General features: G+C 36.3%; 1 protein-coding gene across 12 annotated transcripts in view; it reads left to right on the top strand.

Annotated features, from left to right (window-relative positions):
* The window catches only part of MYCBP2 (MYC binding protein 2), a 204,571-nt gene that overhangs the window by 173,413 nt on the left and 11,016 nt on the right, over positions 1-20,142 (top strand). For 11 of the 12 annotated variants that reach the window (XM_030036241.2, XM_030036239.2, XM_030036242.2 and 8 more), the window contains 12 exons: positions 1,862-2,022; positions 2,642-2,798; positions 3,458-3,682; positions 4,310-4,375; positions 6,660-6,899; positions 7,038-7,136; positions 8,124-8,204; positions 9,457-9,723; positions 13,142-13,425; positions 13,733-13,829; positions 16,865-16,984; positions 18,737-18,838. In XM_030036241.2, the coding sequence (XP_029892101.1) occupies positions 1,862-2,022; positions 2,642-2,798; positions 3,458-3,682; positions 4,310-4,375; positions 6,660-6,899; positions 7,038-7,136; positions 8,124-8,204; positions 9,457-9,723; positions 13,142-13,425; positions 13,733-13,829; positions 16,865-16,984; positions 18,737-18,838 (1,899 nt within the window). The remainder of the gene's footprint in view (positions 1-1,861; positions 2,023-2,641; positions 2,799-3,457; positions 3,683-4,309; positions 4,376-6,659; positions 6,900-7,037; positions 7,137-8,123; positions 8,205-9,456; positions 9,724-13,141; positions 13,426-13,732; positions 13,830-16,864; positions 16,985-18,736; positions 18,839-20,142) is intronic. The other variant, XM_030036249.2, reaches the window with a different exon arrangement.

Raw genomic sequence — 20,142 nt, forward strand, 5'->3', positions numbered from 1 at the left:
CTCCATGTTACTGTATCAACATGCAGATTTATAATTCTACTTACTTACTTTCAAGTGTGCCAAATTCTTGTATGTATACATTAAAGCTGATTTGCAGTAGCTGTGTATTATATTCTGAATAATGTTTCTGTGCTTGGCTCCAACAATTTTCTATCTTGTAATAATTTCAACTGCTACCTCAAAACCACTGCTAGAGTGAGTGAAATGTGTTCCCACTGGTCCTTACGCTGGTTAGCCTCCAAAATAAGAACCTTTACTATATAAAAGAATAAATGAATATTGTCTTAGCTGTGGTTTTGATAATTACTGACCGAAAGATAAAGGACGTTAGAAAGGAGTTTTAAAATATGCCACTTTTGCTCTGGTGGGAATGCTGCTTCTCTTTTGATATAATGAAGGTGGGACTTAAAAAATTCCCTATGGTCACTTGGCTAGGATGAATAATTTTATGGCATACAAGAAACTGGCAACAGTTTTCAGCTAATTGTTAAATATCATTCAGGTGACATATTCAAATCACAACATCTTCCTTCAGTAGTCTGATCATATGGTAAAAATACCTATGTAAAAATATGTACACAATGTAATAAATCCAAGGTAGTTTGGTTCTTTCCCACAACTGGGATTCATTTCCTTATGTGAAATATTTTTACATATTCTTTTAATATACTGAGAGAGGATGAGAAATCCCAGTGATGAATTCTGGAAAAATGGGGGATGGGGGTCTGGAACCGTAAATGGTTTAACGTGGAAGATATAGGTTCAAGGGCAATGTCCTGGCTAAAGTGAAACAAAATGCAAAAATTACTAAGCTGCAGAGGAGACGGGGGAGCAGGATGCTCTCTGTGTAGATAGGATCCTTGGAGGTAGGGGAATACCTAGGCTTTGAATTTTTTCTGAATTGGTTATATTTAGTGTAGAGTTCAATCTTATGCTTCCTGCCTCATATGCCGAGTACACTTTACCATATTACACCCTCCAGGAAAACACAGAGAAATGTCTGGTTTGATGATTCTTGTCTAGGTAAGTATGTGCCTAAAATTCATTTCAAATAATACCATAGAATTTCTAGGCATTCAAGCAGTCGAGATCCATGGGAAATCTACTTGCAAGAATATACATAGACAATTTAATGGGTTTAAAATAGTAAGTCTGAATCTGGCTTTGGATGTCAGTACGTTGGGGGCATGCAGCTGGGTTCCATGGTTCAAGCAGAATCAGATTTTCTTTTTAAAAAAGAATCAAAGAAAACAGTTTGTATCCTTCATAGATGAGTCCTGTCTTCTGAAACAGGGTATCAGAACCTCCTTTTCTTTCTCTACTACTCTTCCCCATAACACACCTTGATGGCCCCCACCCTCTGGTCTTCTGCCACTGCGTTCGTACCCACTGCCTAGTGGAACTTGGCTCCCAATGCACAGCCATTCTGATACTGACACACCTTAACTAAATCATTATTTTCACAGCTCTAATGAAAAAGCAGTGGATAACCTTAGCTTAATTAGCAAGTTTGTTATGGCTGGTTTTTGCTGCTCAAAAAAAGTTATTAACAGCTGGAATATGTTATTTTTTTCTAGTTTGTTTTTTGTTTTCAATTTATTGCAGTGTAATTTTTCCACATCTTTAAATCATGAGAAATATGTGGTAGTATACCATATACTTTCTGAATTCCTTGTTTGGTGTTCATGTATAGCTTGTTATTGTAAAAATTTTCTGAGAAGAACTGCTTTGAAGTTCACATTCATTATAGGATTGTTGCAGTTAGTCTTAAACCAAATATCATAAATGTTTTTATTTCTATTTATTTAACCTTTTTGCTCTGAAAGCCCGTTAAAAACATACAAATTGCTTTACATCTCAGGAAAAAGACACAAGAGTATGTGAACATCCTCTGTCAGATATTGTGATTGCTGGTGAAGCAGCTCACCCATTACCCCACACTTTTCATCGCCTTCTTCAGACAATCTCTGATCTTATGATGTCTCTTCCGAGTGGTAGTGCATTACAGCAAATGGCCTTAAGGTGGGCATAAATTAAGAAAATTCTTAAAAGGCTGTAAACATTGTAACGTTATAGGTGGAAAGATTTTGCAGTGTAGATAGGAAGCTTGAAGTAACTTTATATGCTTGTGTGAAAAGGAGCATGTCTATCCTTATGCATAGGAAAGATCTATGTAAAAGATGTATACGTGTTTATACATATATATAATAGTCTAAAAGACTTTATAGAGAAAAATGTATTTGCTCTTAAATTCTGTACTGTTTCCACTGTGAAAAAAAAAACGTATTATTGAATAATATGGTAGTATCTCTGTGTATGTGCATGGTAGCATAATACCTTTTGCTCAGAAATCTGTCGTCTGAATAGTATCCTTAAACTGTTTGAAATTTTTCCTGTGTATCTTGTCTCGAAGATACGGATTTATTAATAATGATTCTATTCACTGTTAAAATTCTAAGAAAAGTTTACTCCTGCCTTCCTTAAAATGATGCATAGAAACACTTAAGATGCTGCAAAAATTTGAAGTTAAAAGTTTATAGAAAGTATTTTAAGAAGCAAAAATGTAATTAATAGTTTCACTGGTAAGTTATGTCTTTTCAACAATATTCAAAATTTCAAAGTGCCATAAATGTGTTTTCAGGTGCTGGAGTCTCAAATTCAAACAATCTGATCACCAGTTCCTGCACCAGAGCAATGTTTTTCATCATATCAACAATATTCTGTCTAAATCTGATGATGGAGATAGTGAAGAGAGTTTTAGTATCAGTGTTCAGTCTGGTTTTGAAGTCATGAATCAGGCAAGTATTACACCTCTCAGAAGCAGAGATCAATTGTGAACACCCTGTACTTCCTCTGATCATTCTGTTTGAATTAAAACATTCTTTATTGCAATGTCATATTTCCTTGAATGTATCTCAGTTTGGGATCTTGTTGCTGATATTCAGGTTCTCATATGTAGCTGTAGACGTTCAAATATTGACCCTTAACCTGTATATCACTCAAACCTAAATTTTGAAGCAGTGCTTGTAAGTGCTTGTTTGCAGGTAAAGTGTTTGGGGATCTCTCATAGTTCATTTAGTTAATTAATTTGGTTCATTGAGTTAGTTCATTTTTTTAAATGCTGTGTACTTCCAGTTCTTACTTGCTTATATCTTTTTTTTTTCCTTTTGTTATTCTCAGGAGCACAAATCAGTACTCCTGATGAAAATCTTTAAAGTGTTTTTATCCATTTATTAATACATTTAGGCATTTACTAATATATTCAGCTGTTGGCTAGTCATATTTCCTTTGGTTTAAAGGGCTGAATAGCTTGAACCAATAAATGACTAATTTCTTCTTTAATTCAGAGAGCATGTTCCTCAGAACAGAAATGTCTGTATGGTTTTAAAAATTGTAAATAATGCCTGTATTTGGGCTTACTTTCAGATAATTTAAGTATTTACATTTGTTTTCACAGGAACTGTGTATAGTGGTTTGTCTAAAAGACCTAACCAGCATTGTTGACATTAAAACATCAAGCCGACCTGCCATGATTGGTAGTTTAACAGATGGGTCTACAGAAACGTTCTGGGAGTCAGGAGATGAAGATAAAAACAAAACTAAAAACATCACAATTAACTGTGTAAAAGGAATCAATGCACGTTATGTGTGTGTTCATGTAGATAATTCCAGAGATCTTGGGGTAAGAGGAAAATTAAATGTGTCTCATTGAAGGTGCATAGTCAAAGTTGTTTATATTTATCAATCAAGAATGACCATTTTCTTTGTCCAGTTGAGTTTGTAATTCTGATTCAGAAGCTCACATTTCAAAGTAAAGTTTCTAATTGCTGTGGTTTTGAAAGCACTACTTGATATGATCAGACTGATCTAACTAAAATTGCAGTTTGCATGAACTTAAGACGGGCTACCTTAATTCTCAGTGCCATGTTCAATTTCCGATGCATTTTCAAGCATTTAATTATTTCATAAGTTACTTTTCCTGCTCATGATTTCTGTAAAAGCATTCAAATAAGGAGTTTTCATAAAATCTGAACTATTTTCTAGAGTTAGTGCATTTGTGTTTATTGATCTGTACAGTAATGTTACAAATATATTTTTATTTCAACTACAGCTTTTAATACAAGGAGCAAATTACATATTTTTTTTCAGAGCTGTGCTTTGGAATTCTTTGTCCTTGGTTTTGATCACTTTTTAAATTTTTTTTGGTAATGAAACAACTTGTCTCTCTTTTACTCTCTTAATATGGAAGAAATAGTCAGAATGGTCCTTGGTTGAAGTGTTTTGTTCTTATTTTGCTTGTCTGTTGCAGAACAAAGTGACTTCAATGACCTTTCTAACTGGCAAGGCAGTAGAAGATCTCTGCAGAATAAAGCAGGTAAACATTTTAACAGTTGACATTGAAAAATATGCCATCATTTTTTGGCTGCATATAGCAGAGATTTTCTAAGCAAATAGCTTCCATTTCATATGGTAGAGAAATTATTTTACAAATATGAGGCATTATAATATTCTTGGAAAATACTGTATTATTAATGACAGAATTCAATCATATATACTGAATATTGATCAAGCTTTTAGTCTTTTACTGAAACAGAACAAGGTAATATAAAATGTTCCTTAGATTTTTATTTTTTTTAATTACAACAGCTGAAAGGATAAGTGATCATGTAGAAAGTTTCCAAAAAAGACTGTTTAGAGTGCATTATATAGGATCCAACAAGCTGTTTGATTTCTTTTAGGGTACTTATATCTGAATATACCTGAAGTAATTGCGTTAAGTAGTGTTACACATTGTTAGATATTCTGATGCCTGGCTTCTTAGGGCTGCACTGTCATTGTCTTCTATCTGCTTCATGGAATCATTTTTCATTAGAGAAATGCAGCTTAAGAGTTAGCAGAAGTAGAACACCATGAGAAAGGAGAAAATAAATCATTTACCTTCAACATGAGTTTTTCTCATTACATGGTCTAATAGACATTTATAGCACACATTTTACCCTGCCGTTTTAGTTCTCAACTTCAGGTAGCTGAAGACTTATGTCCAGAGACTCAAGTTCAGAATGGTATTCGGTCTTTATACTTCTGTTGCTAAGCCAAAGGGTAGATGTATGTTTTTTACACAGAGAACAAGGTTTTGTATTTTGACACTGGTGTGACCCATCAAAGATATTTAAGGTTTCAAGCAGGCAGTTAACCATTTTGGGCTCAAAACTTTATTATTTGGATTATTGACAGTCAGTGGTAAAATTGTTCAGGAAGAAGCATTACCTTATTACAGAGAGATGGTTTGCTTTTCTCTACCTCTTATCCTCAGAGAGTATTTAAGGCAAAGATACAGCTCCAAAAGACGTTACAAATCAGAAGAAATAAAACTTTGGTACAGTGGGCTCATACTAAACAGTGAAGTGTGTGTATATACGTAGATAGATACAAAGTTTGTGCGTGTATTTCTCTGTGAGTATATATAATGTAGACAGAAAATACAGATGGACATGCACACCCCTCTTGGAGAATTCTTTTTTTGTGAGAAGACTGACTTGTTATGCCTGGCTATCCAGCTAAATAAAAGGCGGCGACGGCAGAGCTCAGGCGCTGGACTCATTCGTACAGCTTGTTAGCTTGCTGCCTGGCCTTGTTTCTGTCTGCTCAAACACAGTGCCCAGGCATTTTTCCAGGGATGGTTCACTCCCAGAAGACGGACGGGACTTGGTTCAGCTTTGCTCCCTCTTTGCTGAACAGTCCTCTGACACTTCTCCAACAGGTTTTTTTTTATCTTCAGACACACCCACGTGCTATTTGCTAACTGATGCATACCCTGTCTTGTGGTATTTTAAAAAAAAAGTCAGTCTTGTCTGCTGCAGCACAGTTCAGTGCAGACACTGAGAATTAGCATAGAAATGGGAAAGAACCAATATTAGCTTGATTATAAATGAGCCTGTGGATATGAGAGAGGGCTCACTTAGCTCAGATCCCAGTGTAACTGGGGCCCACTGGAGTTGCTCTGAGCAATGATGTGAGGCACTGCACCCTATCGGTTTTTGGCTTCCAGTAGTGACATCACAGTTTAAATCATATAATGTCTTCGTTCTTTTTTTTTAACCGTATTTATTTTTAAATAAACTTAATTTGATACAATTCGTCTGTCTTTTTTACAGGTATTAAGTCCTGCATCTCTTGATAAGGATATCAGACATTGACTTCCACAGAGTTACAATTTCTTTGGCAGGGTTTTTTGTAAATAGGGATGAAATAACTTAACTACTGATAATTGTGTGTTAAGTTTTCAGTTAAATTATGGCGGCTTTTTTTTTTTTTTTTTTTTTTAATTGAAAGTAGTGAGCAAATACTAGTTCAAAGTGTTTTTTTGAATATGTGAACTGTTGCTTAGAGGATAAAAGGGATAGAGAACTATTTCTAATAGGCTTTAAAGACAAAAAATAAATGGCTATATGTCATTTTTTTAAATTTCAGAATTTTTTTATCTGAATTCATGAAGTTGAATATTTTTATAATTAAACATGATTGTCTTACTGCTCAGGATGAAAATTTCATAGCAAACACTGTATTGGCTTCAGTGATACGATGGGTTTGTTTTAGAGGTAGGTGACTTTTTTGTTTGATGTACTGTCAGTTCCCATCTTTATATTCCTGTTTAATAGGTAGACTTGGATTCAAGACATATTGGCTGGGTAACAAGTGAACTTCCTGGGGGTGATAATCACATCATCAAAATTGAATTGAAGGGTCCAGAGAACACACTAAGAGTTCGACAAGTGAAAATTCTTGGATGGAAAGATGGAGAAAGCATTAAAATAGCAGGCCAGATTTCTGCAAGTGTAGCTCAACAAAGAAACTGTGAATCTGAGACGCTGCGAGTATTCCGACTTATTACATCCCAGGTGGGTATTTAATGATGTGTTATATGGTGAAAGTTACTATAAATCATAGACTTTCAATGCTTTATGCTTTATTGTAAAATGTTGCGTCTGCACAAGTTTGTCTTTGAGATAAGCTAACTGTCACTGTCTTTCTTCCAGGTATTTGGAAAACTCATCTCCGGAGATGCTGAGCCAACCCCAGAACAAGAAGAAAAAGCACTGTTGTCTTCCCCAGAAGGAGAAGAAAAAGTACACAATGTATTTATTTGTATTCTATCAATAATACTTTGCTGAAAAATTGATCCAGGATGATTTTCAGTATTTGTCCTATGTCTTACGCTACATAATTTTCAGATCAAAACAGAAGCAAAATGTCACAATTGCTTATTTTTTAAAAATTATCATTGATTTTTTTAATTAGTAAATTATAATTTGAGCATATGCATTTAATGGAAACATCACAGCAGTGGTGGCACAAATTATGCCTCCAATTACAGAAGTACTTAACACCCGCAGTAATGGTCAACCTGAAAGTCCTTCTTGCCTATTGTCTTGTGCCTTAAGAGGGGCTCTGTTGATGTTTCGAGAAAAAGTATTAAGAAACCACACTAGTATCCTTTTACCTAGTACACTCTCCTGTCTTCCAGCAAGGATTAGTTTAAGAAGTGTTCCTGAAAAGGTCACTGTATCTGGACTATCATGTTTAATAGCCAGGATTGGACTGTCCTCAATGAAAGTAATTTTGTTTTTCAGATGATGTATGGTTTTGCTCTACCCAGTATCTTGTGGCAATAAGTTCCATGACTGAATTACTCATTTTGTAAAAGTGTATTTTTCTCACACCTGCTGTGTGGTAACTTAATTGTGCATTCCCTGTTTCTTTTATTGTGCAATATATAAACTGAAAAGTATATTCCATGCACTGCTTTACAAAGGCTTAATCAGTGATTGTATTAAGCTATGTGGAAAAGGCTGAATCTCAGATAATTATTGCTTCACTTCTTTTGCTTATTGATTATTTTCTTTTATTTCCTGCTCAAATTTCCTCTTATAAAAAGAAAGTAAATACATCTAAGAGGTATTTATTAACCATAGTTCAATGATCTTGCTTATATAACATTTCTCTGTAACAAAAAGCTACAAACTTTTAGAACAAAGTTTGTTGATATTCCATGTTAATTGCTACAGTAATGAGGAAATGTTCTTGAAACTCTTTATCTAATATTAAATATGCTTTTCATGAAGGCAACATCAGATGCAGACCTGAAGGAGCACATGGTAGGGATCATATTCAGCCGGAGCAAACTGACAAATTTGCAAAAGCAGGTTTGTTCATTCTGAAATGCTTTGAGGATTAAATGTTTGCGTGTTGTAATAAATATACTCATTTTCAGTGAATGCAGTATCTTTTACTTAACACTTTCAATTCTTCTGTTCTTTATAATCAACTTTTGGTTTACGTTTTAAATAATATGTGTGTGCATTTTATATGAAAAATCTGCATTGACACTGAAAAAATCCATTTTAGTAGGATAAAAAACTATATCGTATTAGACTCAATTTAAAAAGAAAAGTTTTAGAATTGAGTTGTAAATGGTACTTATTCATGTTTGCTGATAATATTAGCACAATAGTAGACTCTCTCAAATTTCTAGGAGAGATTCAGTGACAGAGTTTAGATTCTTAGTTTTGCACATTTTTTCTCCCCTTTTCTGTCATCAAGAAGTATTTAGGTTTGATAAAATTAATCCTAAAAAAGGTAATCAGTGTATATTCTTAAATTATTCTTTCCTGCAATCAAGGAAAGTTTGGGTCTGTGGTTTTCTTACTTATCTTTGGTTTTTTTAACATAATGCAGTAGTTAGAGTATGTTTTTTCTTTTCCTTTTGAATACTTACTTTTTTAAATACACGAACTAAAGCATCTTTTATATTATCTCTATTACACCTATCACAAGACAAACATTGCCGTAAAGATTTTCACAGTAATACAAGAGCTATTAGATTCATTTTGAAGTTTGTCAGATTAGTAAGTCACGCAGAATCTACATTTTTGTCACCCATCTTAGCAAACTTTAAAATCTCTTAAATATGCTTTTTAACATGCTATTGGTAAAATGAAAACATGGTTTCTAAAATTTTTTAAGCTTCTCAAATAGTAAACTAAATGAGACTAAGTCTTTAAGTCCTTTTCTTTTGTGGGTGTTGAGTAAGTGTATTTCTTTGGGGCTTTTTGTGTGTGTTTTTTTTAATCTGAATTCTGTGTAAAAAGCAAATTAAAAGGCAGGAACTACAATTAAAAAAAAGATGTATTTCAGTGAAGTTTTCCAGAATGAAGCTGAGCAAATTCAGTATTAAATCTAAATCTTAATTCTAAAGAATTTTACCCGATCTTTACTATAAATTTAACCCTAAATTTTATTCTTCATTTGAATTTATGTTGAAAAGTAATTTAAGCACAGGCCAAATTTCACAGGCTTGCCATTTTAGTCATAGCTGTGACAGTACATAAACCACAATCTCTTTCACTTTCTAAAAGTTTTTAAGAGTTACTATGTATTTGGATCCTGTTTCGATAGGTATGTGCTCATATAGTCCAGGCCATACGAATGGAAGCAACGCGTGTGCGTGAAGAATGGGAGCATGCCATCTCTAGCAAAGAGAACGCCAACTCGCAGCCTAATGATGAAGATGCTTCTTCTGACGCTTATTGCTTTGAGCTGCTATCAATGGTTCTGGCATTGAGCGGTTCCAATGTAGGCCGGCAGTATCTGGCTCAGCAGCTGACTCTGCTTCAGGATCTCTTCTCATTACTACACACTGCTTCTCCCAGGGTGCAGAGACAGGTGGGTGCTAACTGTTCCTTATCTTGGTTTTCCCGGAAAAAAGTCTTTAGAATCCTATAATTGTGTGCGTGATAGTATAATATGTATTTTAACTTCTTTTTTGGTGAAATGTAATTTTGTGTTTTCACTTCAAAAAATGTTTTTCCAATCATACTCAGATCATCCCTATATTCTACATAGGGAATAACTGTAAATAAAGCAACTCATTTTGTTATTGCAGTCATGAGGAGAGGGCAAATAGAAATTTATGAACATTTAAAAACAAATTACAGAATCTCTTTTTGGAATTTAAGTATGAGGTTTAGGGTTTTTTTCCCGATTTTTGAATGGGGTTAAAGTGATAAAGATTTATGTGTTTGATATATAAATACATATATACTCCAGCACCACCACAATTTGACTCTATAAAACTTTTTGTAGGAGGCACAAACAGTGTTGAAGACAATGAAGGCTACAGTTATGAAATTAAAATAAACTCACTTTTGAGTAAGTTTGTAACGCTTTGTCTCCAAGAGGTAGAACTGAGGTGTAGGAACCCAAAATTGCTTAATTAACACTTATGTCATCATGAACCCAAATCAGCAAACTATTCTGAAATACCTTTGAGTAATATCAGTCTTCACCTTTCTTGTCCTTATTCTGAAGGATTTTGAATAGAGCAGGATAAAGTGCTTTCTCAAACCATATATCAAAGGGACATACATTTTGTATGGCAGGGGTTGTTGCTGAAATGAAGTAGGATGCAGAAGAGCAATTAATCATTTTGTGTGCCCTAATGGGGGTCTTTTATGTAAACACACGGCCTTCATTTTTGGAGCAATGTTGCAAAGGATTCTTCAGTGAATCTGAACTTCACAGTATTCAATGAATCTTACTTCACAGTAGCCCAGTTCATGTTTTCAACAGATTCATTCATGTCCTGTCATGTATGTTCAGTTTGTCAGGTATTTCCTTTCTGTTGCAATGACTAAGAAATCTCTTTTTTAAGATGAAAGTTCAGATTCTGAAGTTGGCACTGCCTTGTGACTGGTAGTACTTAAATTTAGACCAGAGTTACGTATTACATTCCAAAAAGGAGACTTTAACTTAAAGTTCATGTATTGCATTTATCTACTTTATTTATAAAGGACATCATCATCCAGAATTATTATATATAATTGCAAGAACAAGAGGTGCTTCTTTTAAATATTAAAGCTGTTAATTTCCCATTTCTCAAATGTATGAAGTTTAAAAGCTGGTTCATTTATTTGTTGCAAATAACTGCTTTTTATACAGAATTCTTATGTTTTTAGGTGTGGAAGGAAGCTAGTGAAGTTACTGCTTATTTTTTAGTAAGATCTTGTGCCACTTCATTGTGGGGAAAGGGTCTGAGTGCTACACGGTTACCCTTGTCTATATGCGCTGCATATACTCCAAATGTTGGTAAATATTTGCATGATTTGAGGAGGCCATAGTTAATTTTTGCCCTTTTAATATCGTATTTGACCTTGAGGCACAGTGGAAGCTAGAATTATGATATATCTAATGACTGTCTTGCTAAAACAGCATAACAGATGAAGCAGAGGCTTCATTGGTTGAGATTAGACTTTGAATGAGTAGAGCACAGTTGAAATGTCTGTCACATGGACAGGACCTAAAATTCCAGTGTTGTTTGGGTATTTTATATTGTGCATATTTAAAGCCCATATAGCCTGTATAGGTAAGATGAAAGGTTTTTAATTAGCAGCATCTGTTACTGATCTAGCATGAGTCCTTAGCATCTTTGTCTTACACTCAGGCTATGAGTGTAGTAGTATGGAAGGAACTAGGCGATTCCTTTCTACTCTTGGTATCCTCAGGTAGAGCTCTAATATCTGTTTCTTTCTGAACTTGAATGTTGTCTGTCTGAGTATATGTGTATTTATTTGCACATGATATAAATATATAGACATATAAAATATTTGCTTTAGTACAGTTAATGCACTAGCTTGTTGTTGCTAGCTGGTATCCCTTCTCTAGGTGAATTTTTAGTTCCTGTTTCAGAAGTTCCATCTCATACTCTCTGCTTTTCCAATTTTCTGAACTGTTACAATGTCACATCTCAACTTGCCCAGGGGCAGATATTGCCCCACTTAGTAATTCTGATATATTGCAGATACGCAAAATAACTGTTTTTTCTCCTTAAAATGTAAACAGTTTTTCAAGAAAACATTGAAGGCTTGAGAAATGTTAACTCCTTAAGTTTTCATACATCCTGATTTGGACCAAACTTTGCATGATATAACCAATTTCAACCCCAGTTCCACCAGCTGGTAAGGTTGAAGCATGTTATTTCAAGACAGCTTCTGCTAGATCCAGAGCAATAGGCACAGATTTCCTTTTCAAAAAATTCCAGTTAGTATATCCCAAGGAAAATTAAAGGAGGGGGAAAAGAGTGTCATGATTCTCAGTACCTCAGGGCAAGTACTCTGTTTTCAGAAGTCTAAAGTGACATCTAAAGATTATATCTAAATATTATATGCAAAGTGGGTAACATGTCTGTAAGGTGCAAGCAAAGCAGAGTTGTATCATAAGTCCAGTACCAAGCATATTTTTATTATTATATGAAGACTAAGTATTGTTTGAGTAAGATTGGTTCTGGACTCTTTGGCCTTGTCTCACTGGGCATATTAATAAACCCTTCAAAGAAAGATAGAAATTTTACAGAATTTCTTACAGGTGTGATTTAAGTACAGAAAGTAGGTTCAGTCCTCCTTACTGAAATAACTTGTTGTCGTGGTTTAACCCCAGCCAGCAACTAAGCACCACGCAGCCGCTCACTCACTCCCCCCCCCACCCAGTGGGATGGGGGAGAAAATCGGGAAAAAGAAGCAAAACCCACGGGTTGAGATAAGAACAGTTTAATAGAACAGAAAAGAAGAAACGGATAATGATAATGATAACACTAATAAAATGACAACAGCAATAATGAAAGGATTGGAATGTACAAAAGATGCGCAGTGCAATTGCTCACCACCCGCCGACCGGCACCCAGCTAGTCCCCCGAGCGGCGATTCCCCGCCCCCACTTCCCAGTTCCTATACTAGATGGGACGTCATATGGTATGGAATACCCTGTTGGCCAGTTTGGGTCAGCTGCCCTGGCTGTGTCCTGTGCCAACTTCTTGTGCCCCTCCAGCTTTCTCGCTGGCTGGGCATGAGAAGCTGAAAAATCCTTGACATTAGTCTAAACACTACTAGCAGCAACTGAAAACATCAGTGTTATCAACATTCTTCTCATACTGAACTCAAAACATAGCACCGTACCAGCTACTAGGAAGACAGTTAACTCTATCCCAGCTGAAACTAGGACACTTGTGAAGAAGAAAGACTTTATTTGATTTTGCTTGAAAGCTCCAGCTGTCTTGGTAATAAGTGTGGTGTTCTGATTTTTTCTCCAGGTAACATCGTTACTAAGACGTGTTTTGCCCGAGGTAACCCCTAGTCGCCTGGCTAGTATTATAGGAGTGAAGTCTCTTCCACCAGCAGATATAAGTGATATCATTCACTCAACAGAAAAAGGAGATTGGAATAAACTAGGTATCTTAGACATGTTTTTGGGATGCATTGCCAAAGCTCTCACTGTACAGCTAAAAGCCAAAGGAACTACTATAACAGGGACAGCTGGCACCACTGCAGGCAAAGGAGTTACTACAGTCACACTTCCAATGATCTTCAATTCCAGGTTTGTTTAAAAAAAATGTATACAATCTCAAGCTAAAGGCACAAAATAATTCCATTCTTTGAAGTCAGTTATGTTGTCTTTTATAATCTTTGTTTTATAAACAGAAAAATGTATGACACTTTGACAGTATGAGTCATGTTATTAGTGACATTGATTTAGAAAAAAAAAAAAAAAACAAAAAACAACAAAACAAAACACCACAACCTCCTATATGCTGAATATGTGCGCTATTCATCTGTGGTGGATTTTGACAAATAGTATCCAATTACTTGGATTAATTTCATCTATTTCCATATGTCTTTTGCAGCTACATTCGGCGAGGTGAAAGCCATTGGTGGATGAAGGGTTCAACACCTACACAGATTTCAGAGATCATTATTAAACTCATTAAAGACATGGCAGCAGTAAGTTTCTATCCTTAAAATAAGTGGAGGATATTAAAATATTTCTGATAATGAAGAGTACTTTTTTTCATTACTTTCTATTACAGTTAGTGTTGGGTTGAGCTGTTAAATGTAAGTTGGTCTCAAGAAGAAAAAGGTATAGTCTTCTATCTAAACGATTCACTGTGCTTAGATTAAGGAGATCCCTTCTCAAAGTTGCTGAGGCTCGATGGGAATTCTCTGCAATTGCTACTGTTGATTCTGACAACAAGATTTCGGAATCTCACAATTCATCTTTAGTTAAGAGTTACAATTAAAGTGTGTCTCATCCCTCAGTATTGCTGGTCCATGCATAAAACGATCGCTCTAGTCTTTGCTTCAGTTGCTGCAATGACTAGAGGGGAAAGGTCTGTCGTAGATACCACTGTGATTCCACGTGATGGATTTTTGTTTCTGCTTACTTTATCAACATTTTAGGAAGTTGCTTATAAAAACTAGGACCAAAAAATTAGCAGTTGCAAAGACAAGTAGTTAGAAGATAGTAAATGCAAGGATTAACGTGGTGCCCCCTGTATGTATATGCCTATATAGTTTTCTCAGGCACCGTACTTTTTTCAGTGTATGAGATGCAACATATTGGGAATGAATTGGGGAGGGGGAGTGGTAATTTGTTCAAGGTTTATTTTTTTTTTAAGGGTTATTGCCAGTATCATTTGTAGCCATTGTTGGTAAGTATGTTTGGGGTAAATGGGAAAACATCAGGGAAACAGTGAAGTCTCTTCTGCAGTATTTTTAAATAGTCCTGCTCAAGTCTTTTGAAGCAACCTCTGTGGTCCTTGTTCTATGGGATGCTGGCTCCCATGATGATGGGAGAGCCTGTCCCTTAATGAACAGCTGATTAAAACTAAGCTGAGCAGAGACCTTTTGCCAGGAATAAAAGAAAGAGATTAGTAGAAACAGAAAATGGCTGGCTGACTAGAATCAGATGCTTTTATTTTTGTCTAAGCAGCTCCTCTAGCCTTTCAAGCCCTTCACCCATGAAACTGTTGCATTTGCTAATATCTGGTTCTCCAAAACCATTGCAGAAGTTTCTAGGAATGTTCTTAAAGGTCTGGAGTCAGATACGGCAACTTGTATGCATATCCAAAGTATGCTAGGCTCCGTCTCCCACATACCTGATAGTTTTCCGATTGTGCTGGCTTTTGGGTATACTGGTGTGTGGGTCTTGAATTCTCTTGTTCAAGCCATTCTACTTGGAAGGAATATGTAACTATTTATTACAAAAAAGAAAGGGATCAAGTCAGTCAGATAAAATGTAGTCCTCTGAGACGTGGATATAAATTCCTCTTTCAGTAGATTCTGAATTGCTTACTTAAAAGTGTAGCAGCTCCTTAAGGAATGATTGGGACTGAGTTTAAAGTACTCAGTAGCTGAACAGTAAGGACCCTCCTCTCCTCCTTTATGAAGAAGAGATCTGAACTTTATTGCCTTTCATTCTAGGTGAGGCAGACCTGACTGAGGCCAGTCAATGGTGGGAGTAATAACATTTCTTTATTATGTTTTGTAAGGGTCCTCTGTGGCTTAGGCATGCTCAGAACTTGTTTGGGGAGTTAGCCCTGTTACCCAAAAGAGGGTGGAGGAATAGAGGGTGTCGTGGTTTAACCCCAGCCAGCAACTAAGCACCACACAGCCGCTCACTCACTCCCCCCCCACGCCCCCCCCCCAGTGGGATGGGGGAGAAAATCGGGAAAAGAAGTAAAACTCGTGGGTTGAGATAAGAACAGTTTAATAGAACAGAAAAGAAGAAACTAATAATGATAACGATAACACTAATAAAATGACAACAGCAATAATAAAAGGATTGGAATGTACAAATGATGCGCAGTGCAATTGCTCACCACCCGCCAATCAACGCCCAGTTAGTCCCTGAGCAGTGATTCCCTGCCCCCACTCCCCCCAGTTCCTATACTGGACATGACGTCACATGGTATGGAATACCCCGTTGGCCACTTTGGGTCAGCTGCCCTGGCTGCGTCCTGTGCCAACTTCTTGTGCCCCTCCAGCTTTCTCGCTGGCTGGGCTTGAGAAGCTGAAAAATCCTTGACTTTAGACTGAACACTACTTAGCAACAACTGAAAACATCAGTGTGTTATCAACATTCCTTGCATACTGAACTCAAAACATAGCACTGCACCAGCTACTAGGAAGACAATTAACTCTATCCCAGCTGAAACCAGGACAGAGTGGTCCTAGTTTAAAAACTTTTCTTTGAGGCTTTTTAGAGCTGCTAATTATCAGTAGGGTGACATCAGTCTTAGTAGCCAATTTGTAAGAGTTACAAATGTGATTCTTTTCACTTTTTCAACATTTGCAATGTGTAGGTACCTATACTTGAGTTAGTCACTGTAGTTTCCTTTTTAGAGTCCAGTGAGTCTCAATTACTTCTGTCACCTTTAGCATGAGGTTTAGAAATTTAGAGATTACATTAAGAGTTTAAGGATTCAGCAATCTCTGAATCGGAAACTTTAGGGTGTGAGTCAGTGCCATAGGCTCAGAATCTTTAAGGCTGGTTTGGAAAGTATGCTATAGTTCTGATGTTTCCTGTGTATTCCTCTTTCTTTCTTTCAAATATAGAAACAGTGGAGAGTATTCAGGAAAGCCGAGCTAGGCAAGTGAAGCTGATTTCTTTAAGAACCCACTGTAATCTGTGTGTTGTTCACAGTCACTTACTTGTGCTCCAGCTCTACATCTTTCTTTCTCCAGGCAGGGCTTTAGGAATATGCCCTTTCATTCTTCAGATCACATGCCCTCTACCTATTCTGAGTTAGTTGTTCCAATAGTTGCTGAGAGACTATCTCAGTCACCTATTTGAGAGCTAATTTTTACCAGATCTGTCTGATTTGAAAACACCTGATTTGTCAGTCATCCCTGACTTCCTCTTTTTCTATTCTAACCTGAGATCCCAACCTGATGTTGCTTGTAGCACCTCTAATTACAGTTTTAGTTGTTCTTAATAGTAATAAAAGCTGTAATAAATTGAGTTTCCTCTTTAACAGGGTCATCTGTCAGAAGCTTGGTCCCGTGTGACAAAGAATGCTATTGCTGAAACCATCATAGCTCTGACCAAAATGGAAGAAGAATACAGATCACCAGTGAGGTGCATTGCAACAACCAGAGTAAGAACTTTACTGAACTTAACATTAGTTCATTGTAAACACGCAGTAGAAGCCCATCCAAGAGTGTTCCTATATTTTAGAAAAAACTTCCTTACACAGGTTGTTTCAGGAAACAGTGCATACAGTATACAGTTTATATTCTCCAAATCTAGCTGTGTGCATAATGGACAGGTATCCTAACTAAGGCAATAACTGTTTGTCCTAATAAAAGTCTTGCTTTCTCTGTCCCAGCAGACTGGGTTTTCTTCTTTGTGGCAGAAATACACCAGTAAAAAATGAATTTTAATTAAATATCTACCTTGGGTACCTCCCAAGTAATGAAGAATAAGTGTTATGCTTATACATTTGGGGTTTTATCCTTGAGGTAATTCTGCTTTAAGTTTGTGATAATTGCCTTTTACTAAATTTATGAGATCATCTGTGTGGAAAATTGCACAATATGTATCAGCTGTCTTTTTCCAGCTCTCTGCACGATTATTTTAAGTGGTTTGACTTCTAGGTCATCAGCTGCCACATCTCAAGACTATTATGAAAACACTTAGTAACAAATATTCTCTAGGACAATTAAGCTAAGCTTCACCTGTGTTTTAGTCTCAAAATGAAAAATCATTTGCTGAGCCCTTTATTATTTACCTGGAGTGGTTTTTTTTCTCTGTCTTTACTTCTTCCATGACTCTTTTATAGAAACTTGGACTAACTTAACCTTAATAGATTGCTTGAAATACCATGAAAAGCATACTTGTAAATTATGACATTCCTACCATCTTAGGGAGTACAGATTTTGGCTTCTCAAGCATAATAATTACATGTAAAAGAACAAGTTTGTAATGGTTACAAGCATTTGACACTCATGTTGTTTTCCATCCTAAAAGGCTGTGCCAGTCATCCATTTCATCCCCTTACTCATATATTCTCTTGCTCTTTGGAAGACCTGGTCTTAGAGTACCACCAGCTTCTGCTGTCACTGTGTTAGTTTAATCAGGTCTCAGAGGAGCCCTGAACGTCAGCCTAGCTCTCCTTCTGAATGAACTTAGTTCTGTCATGGAGGTGTGCAGTAGAGTTTTTCAATTGAAGCCGTTTTGTTCAAATCAAACCTTTGATCAAAAACTATTGCAAAATGCAGCTGTCAAGTGTGTTTCAGTTTGGGTTGCAGGCCTACCGACAAATTATGCTCATGTAGCTTATCTCTTTAGGATTTCACTGTAGCCAATGGAGAGGAAGAGAGAAAAGCTTCCTTTGAAGAATAGTTAGCTCAGAACGCTTTTCTAGGTAATCTCAAATGCCCCATGCAGCGAGGAGAGAACATAGGGAAACCAATCTCAATGACCTACAAGTTTTGTTGTTTGGGGTTTTTTTTAAATTAAGACTGTGTCCTTGAATTTCTTCTCCCCCAAAGCTTGTAGTGTTTGGGAGTGATATGCAAGTCTGTATTTGCCATTTTTTTCTATAATATACTCTGGTTGATCTTTCTTCACTGTTTCTCTCTTGTGTGCTAACTACTATATTTGTGACCATAAAGTGATACAACTGAAAGAAACAAGGTAGTTACCAAAAGTTCAGTAAGTTTTATTGTGTGCTTGACTTCTTTTGGAAAAGAAAAAACTTGCGTTGTATGGGCAGTCTTCAGCTAACGATGATATAGTTAGCAGGTAACAGTGACATTCCTGTCTGCCAAAGTTTATATTTTCAGTATTTGGAATTTTTTTTTTTTTTTTTTCCTAAAACACTTAATTCTACCTTGCCTTTCAATAGCTATGGCTGGCCTTAGCATCCCTCTGTGTACTTGATCAGGATCATGTTGATAGACTATCCTCAGGAAGATGGATGGGAAAGGATGGACAACAGAAACAGATGGTGAGACTGAAAATCATATCTTTTTGTGTCTTATTTTGATTTATTCAGTAGTCAAAGAATTGAAAATAATAAGGAAAGGTAGGCTTGGCCTAACCTTTTTCCTCCCTTTTGTCCCCAGTGGAGACTGTACATGTTTGAAGTATTTGTGTTCTAGAAAAGCACTACTCGGAAAACAAAAATTCCAACTTAAAACAATAAGGTAGCAAGTCTACTGGTATTCAGGATGGAGCAAGGCCTTCCTAACACCTGTAGGATGGATTTTTGAGAGTAGATTGACTCAGTTATACAACACCCTCTATCAGAGCTTTTTTCTTTCTATCTGGATCTCTGTCACATAATAAAGTAAATTATTTTGTGTTCCTCAATAACTACTTCTCTATAATTTAGCTGCTTCTTCCCCATCTTAGTAGAGAGCGATTGCCCAAAAGAGAAAGAAACTCTTTCTAACTGAATTTAGTAAAGCTACCATTTACCCAGAGGATTTACAAATTTAATATGGAATATGATGGATTAATCCAAGTTTCCGTCTATATTTTCAGTATCACAAAAAGCTTATGATTTTTTAATACGAACCTGGAAAGAGCAAAATAATGAAGCTGGTCTCTTTATAACTTGGTTAGGTGAGTCCCTTTGGGAGGCAAGGGAATATTGTGCCTTCCCGCTAGCAACCGAGGATGCTTAGCACAAAGAAGCCCCCAAGGCAGTTTAGTGTAGGCAGAAAGAGAATACAGGAGAGAGTGCTGCAGCAGCAGCAGCAAGGACTAAAACTCTGCTGAGAGAAGGAGGACGACACAAAAGTTTCTGAGGTGATGAAGAAAGTCAAGGCACTTCTGTAGAGCTTTGGAAATGTCAGAAGAGTAGCCAAGACATCATCAAGCAGGGATACAAGCTGCTGAACCCAGCCTGAAATTCCCCAATCCTATTTTATACCAGGATATTCAGATGTTGAGGTGAACTGTGTGTCCCCCACCAGGACTGCTGTTGAAAGGATTCTGTTCTAAGTTGCATGAGCAATATCATGGAAACCATATGTTCTGGGAGCACAATGGAAACTTGTTCTCAGACGTATGCATATGCATAATCAAAGTCAGTCATTGAACTCTATTTGTACAGGTATTTTGAACTGCAAAACAGAACCGTGTTGAATTTTTAAAAAATTGTATCAGTAGAGCAACTTAATTTTATGGTGGGTTTTGAAGTTTGTTACTTCGACTGTATTCTCTCTGAGTTATATATGACCTACAGCTTCAATTAGATATTTGAGTAAACGTATCAAAGTAATTAAGGGTTAATATCGTACATGT

Source organism: Aquila chrysaetos, chromosome 14 (assembly GCF_900496995.4).
Source record: "Aquila chrysaetos chrysaetos chromosome 14, bAquChr1.4, whole genome shotgun sequence".
NCBI classification, from domain to species: Eukaryota; Metazoa; Chordata; class Aves; order Accipitriformes; family Accipitridae; genus Aquila; species Aquila chrysaetos.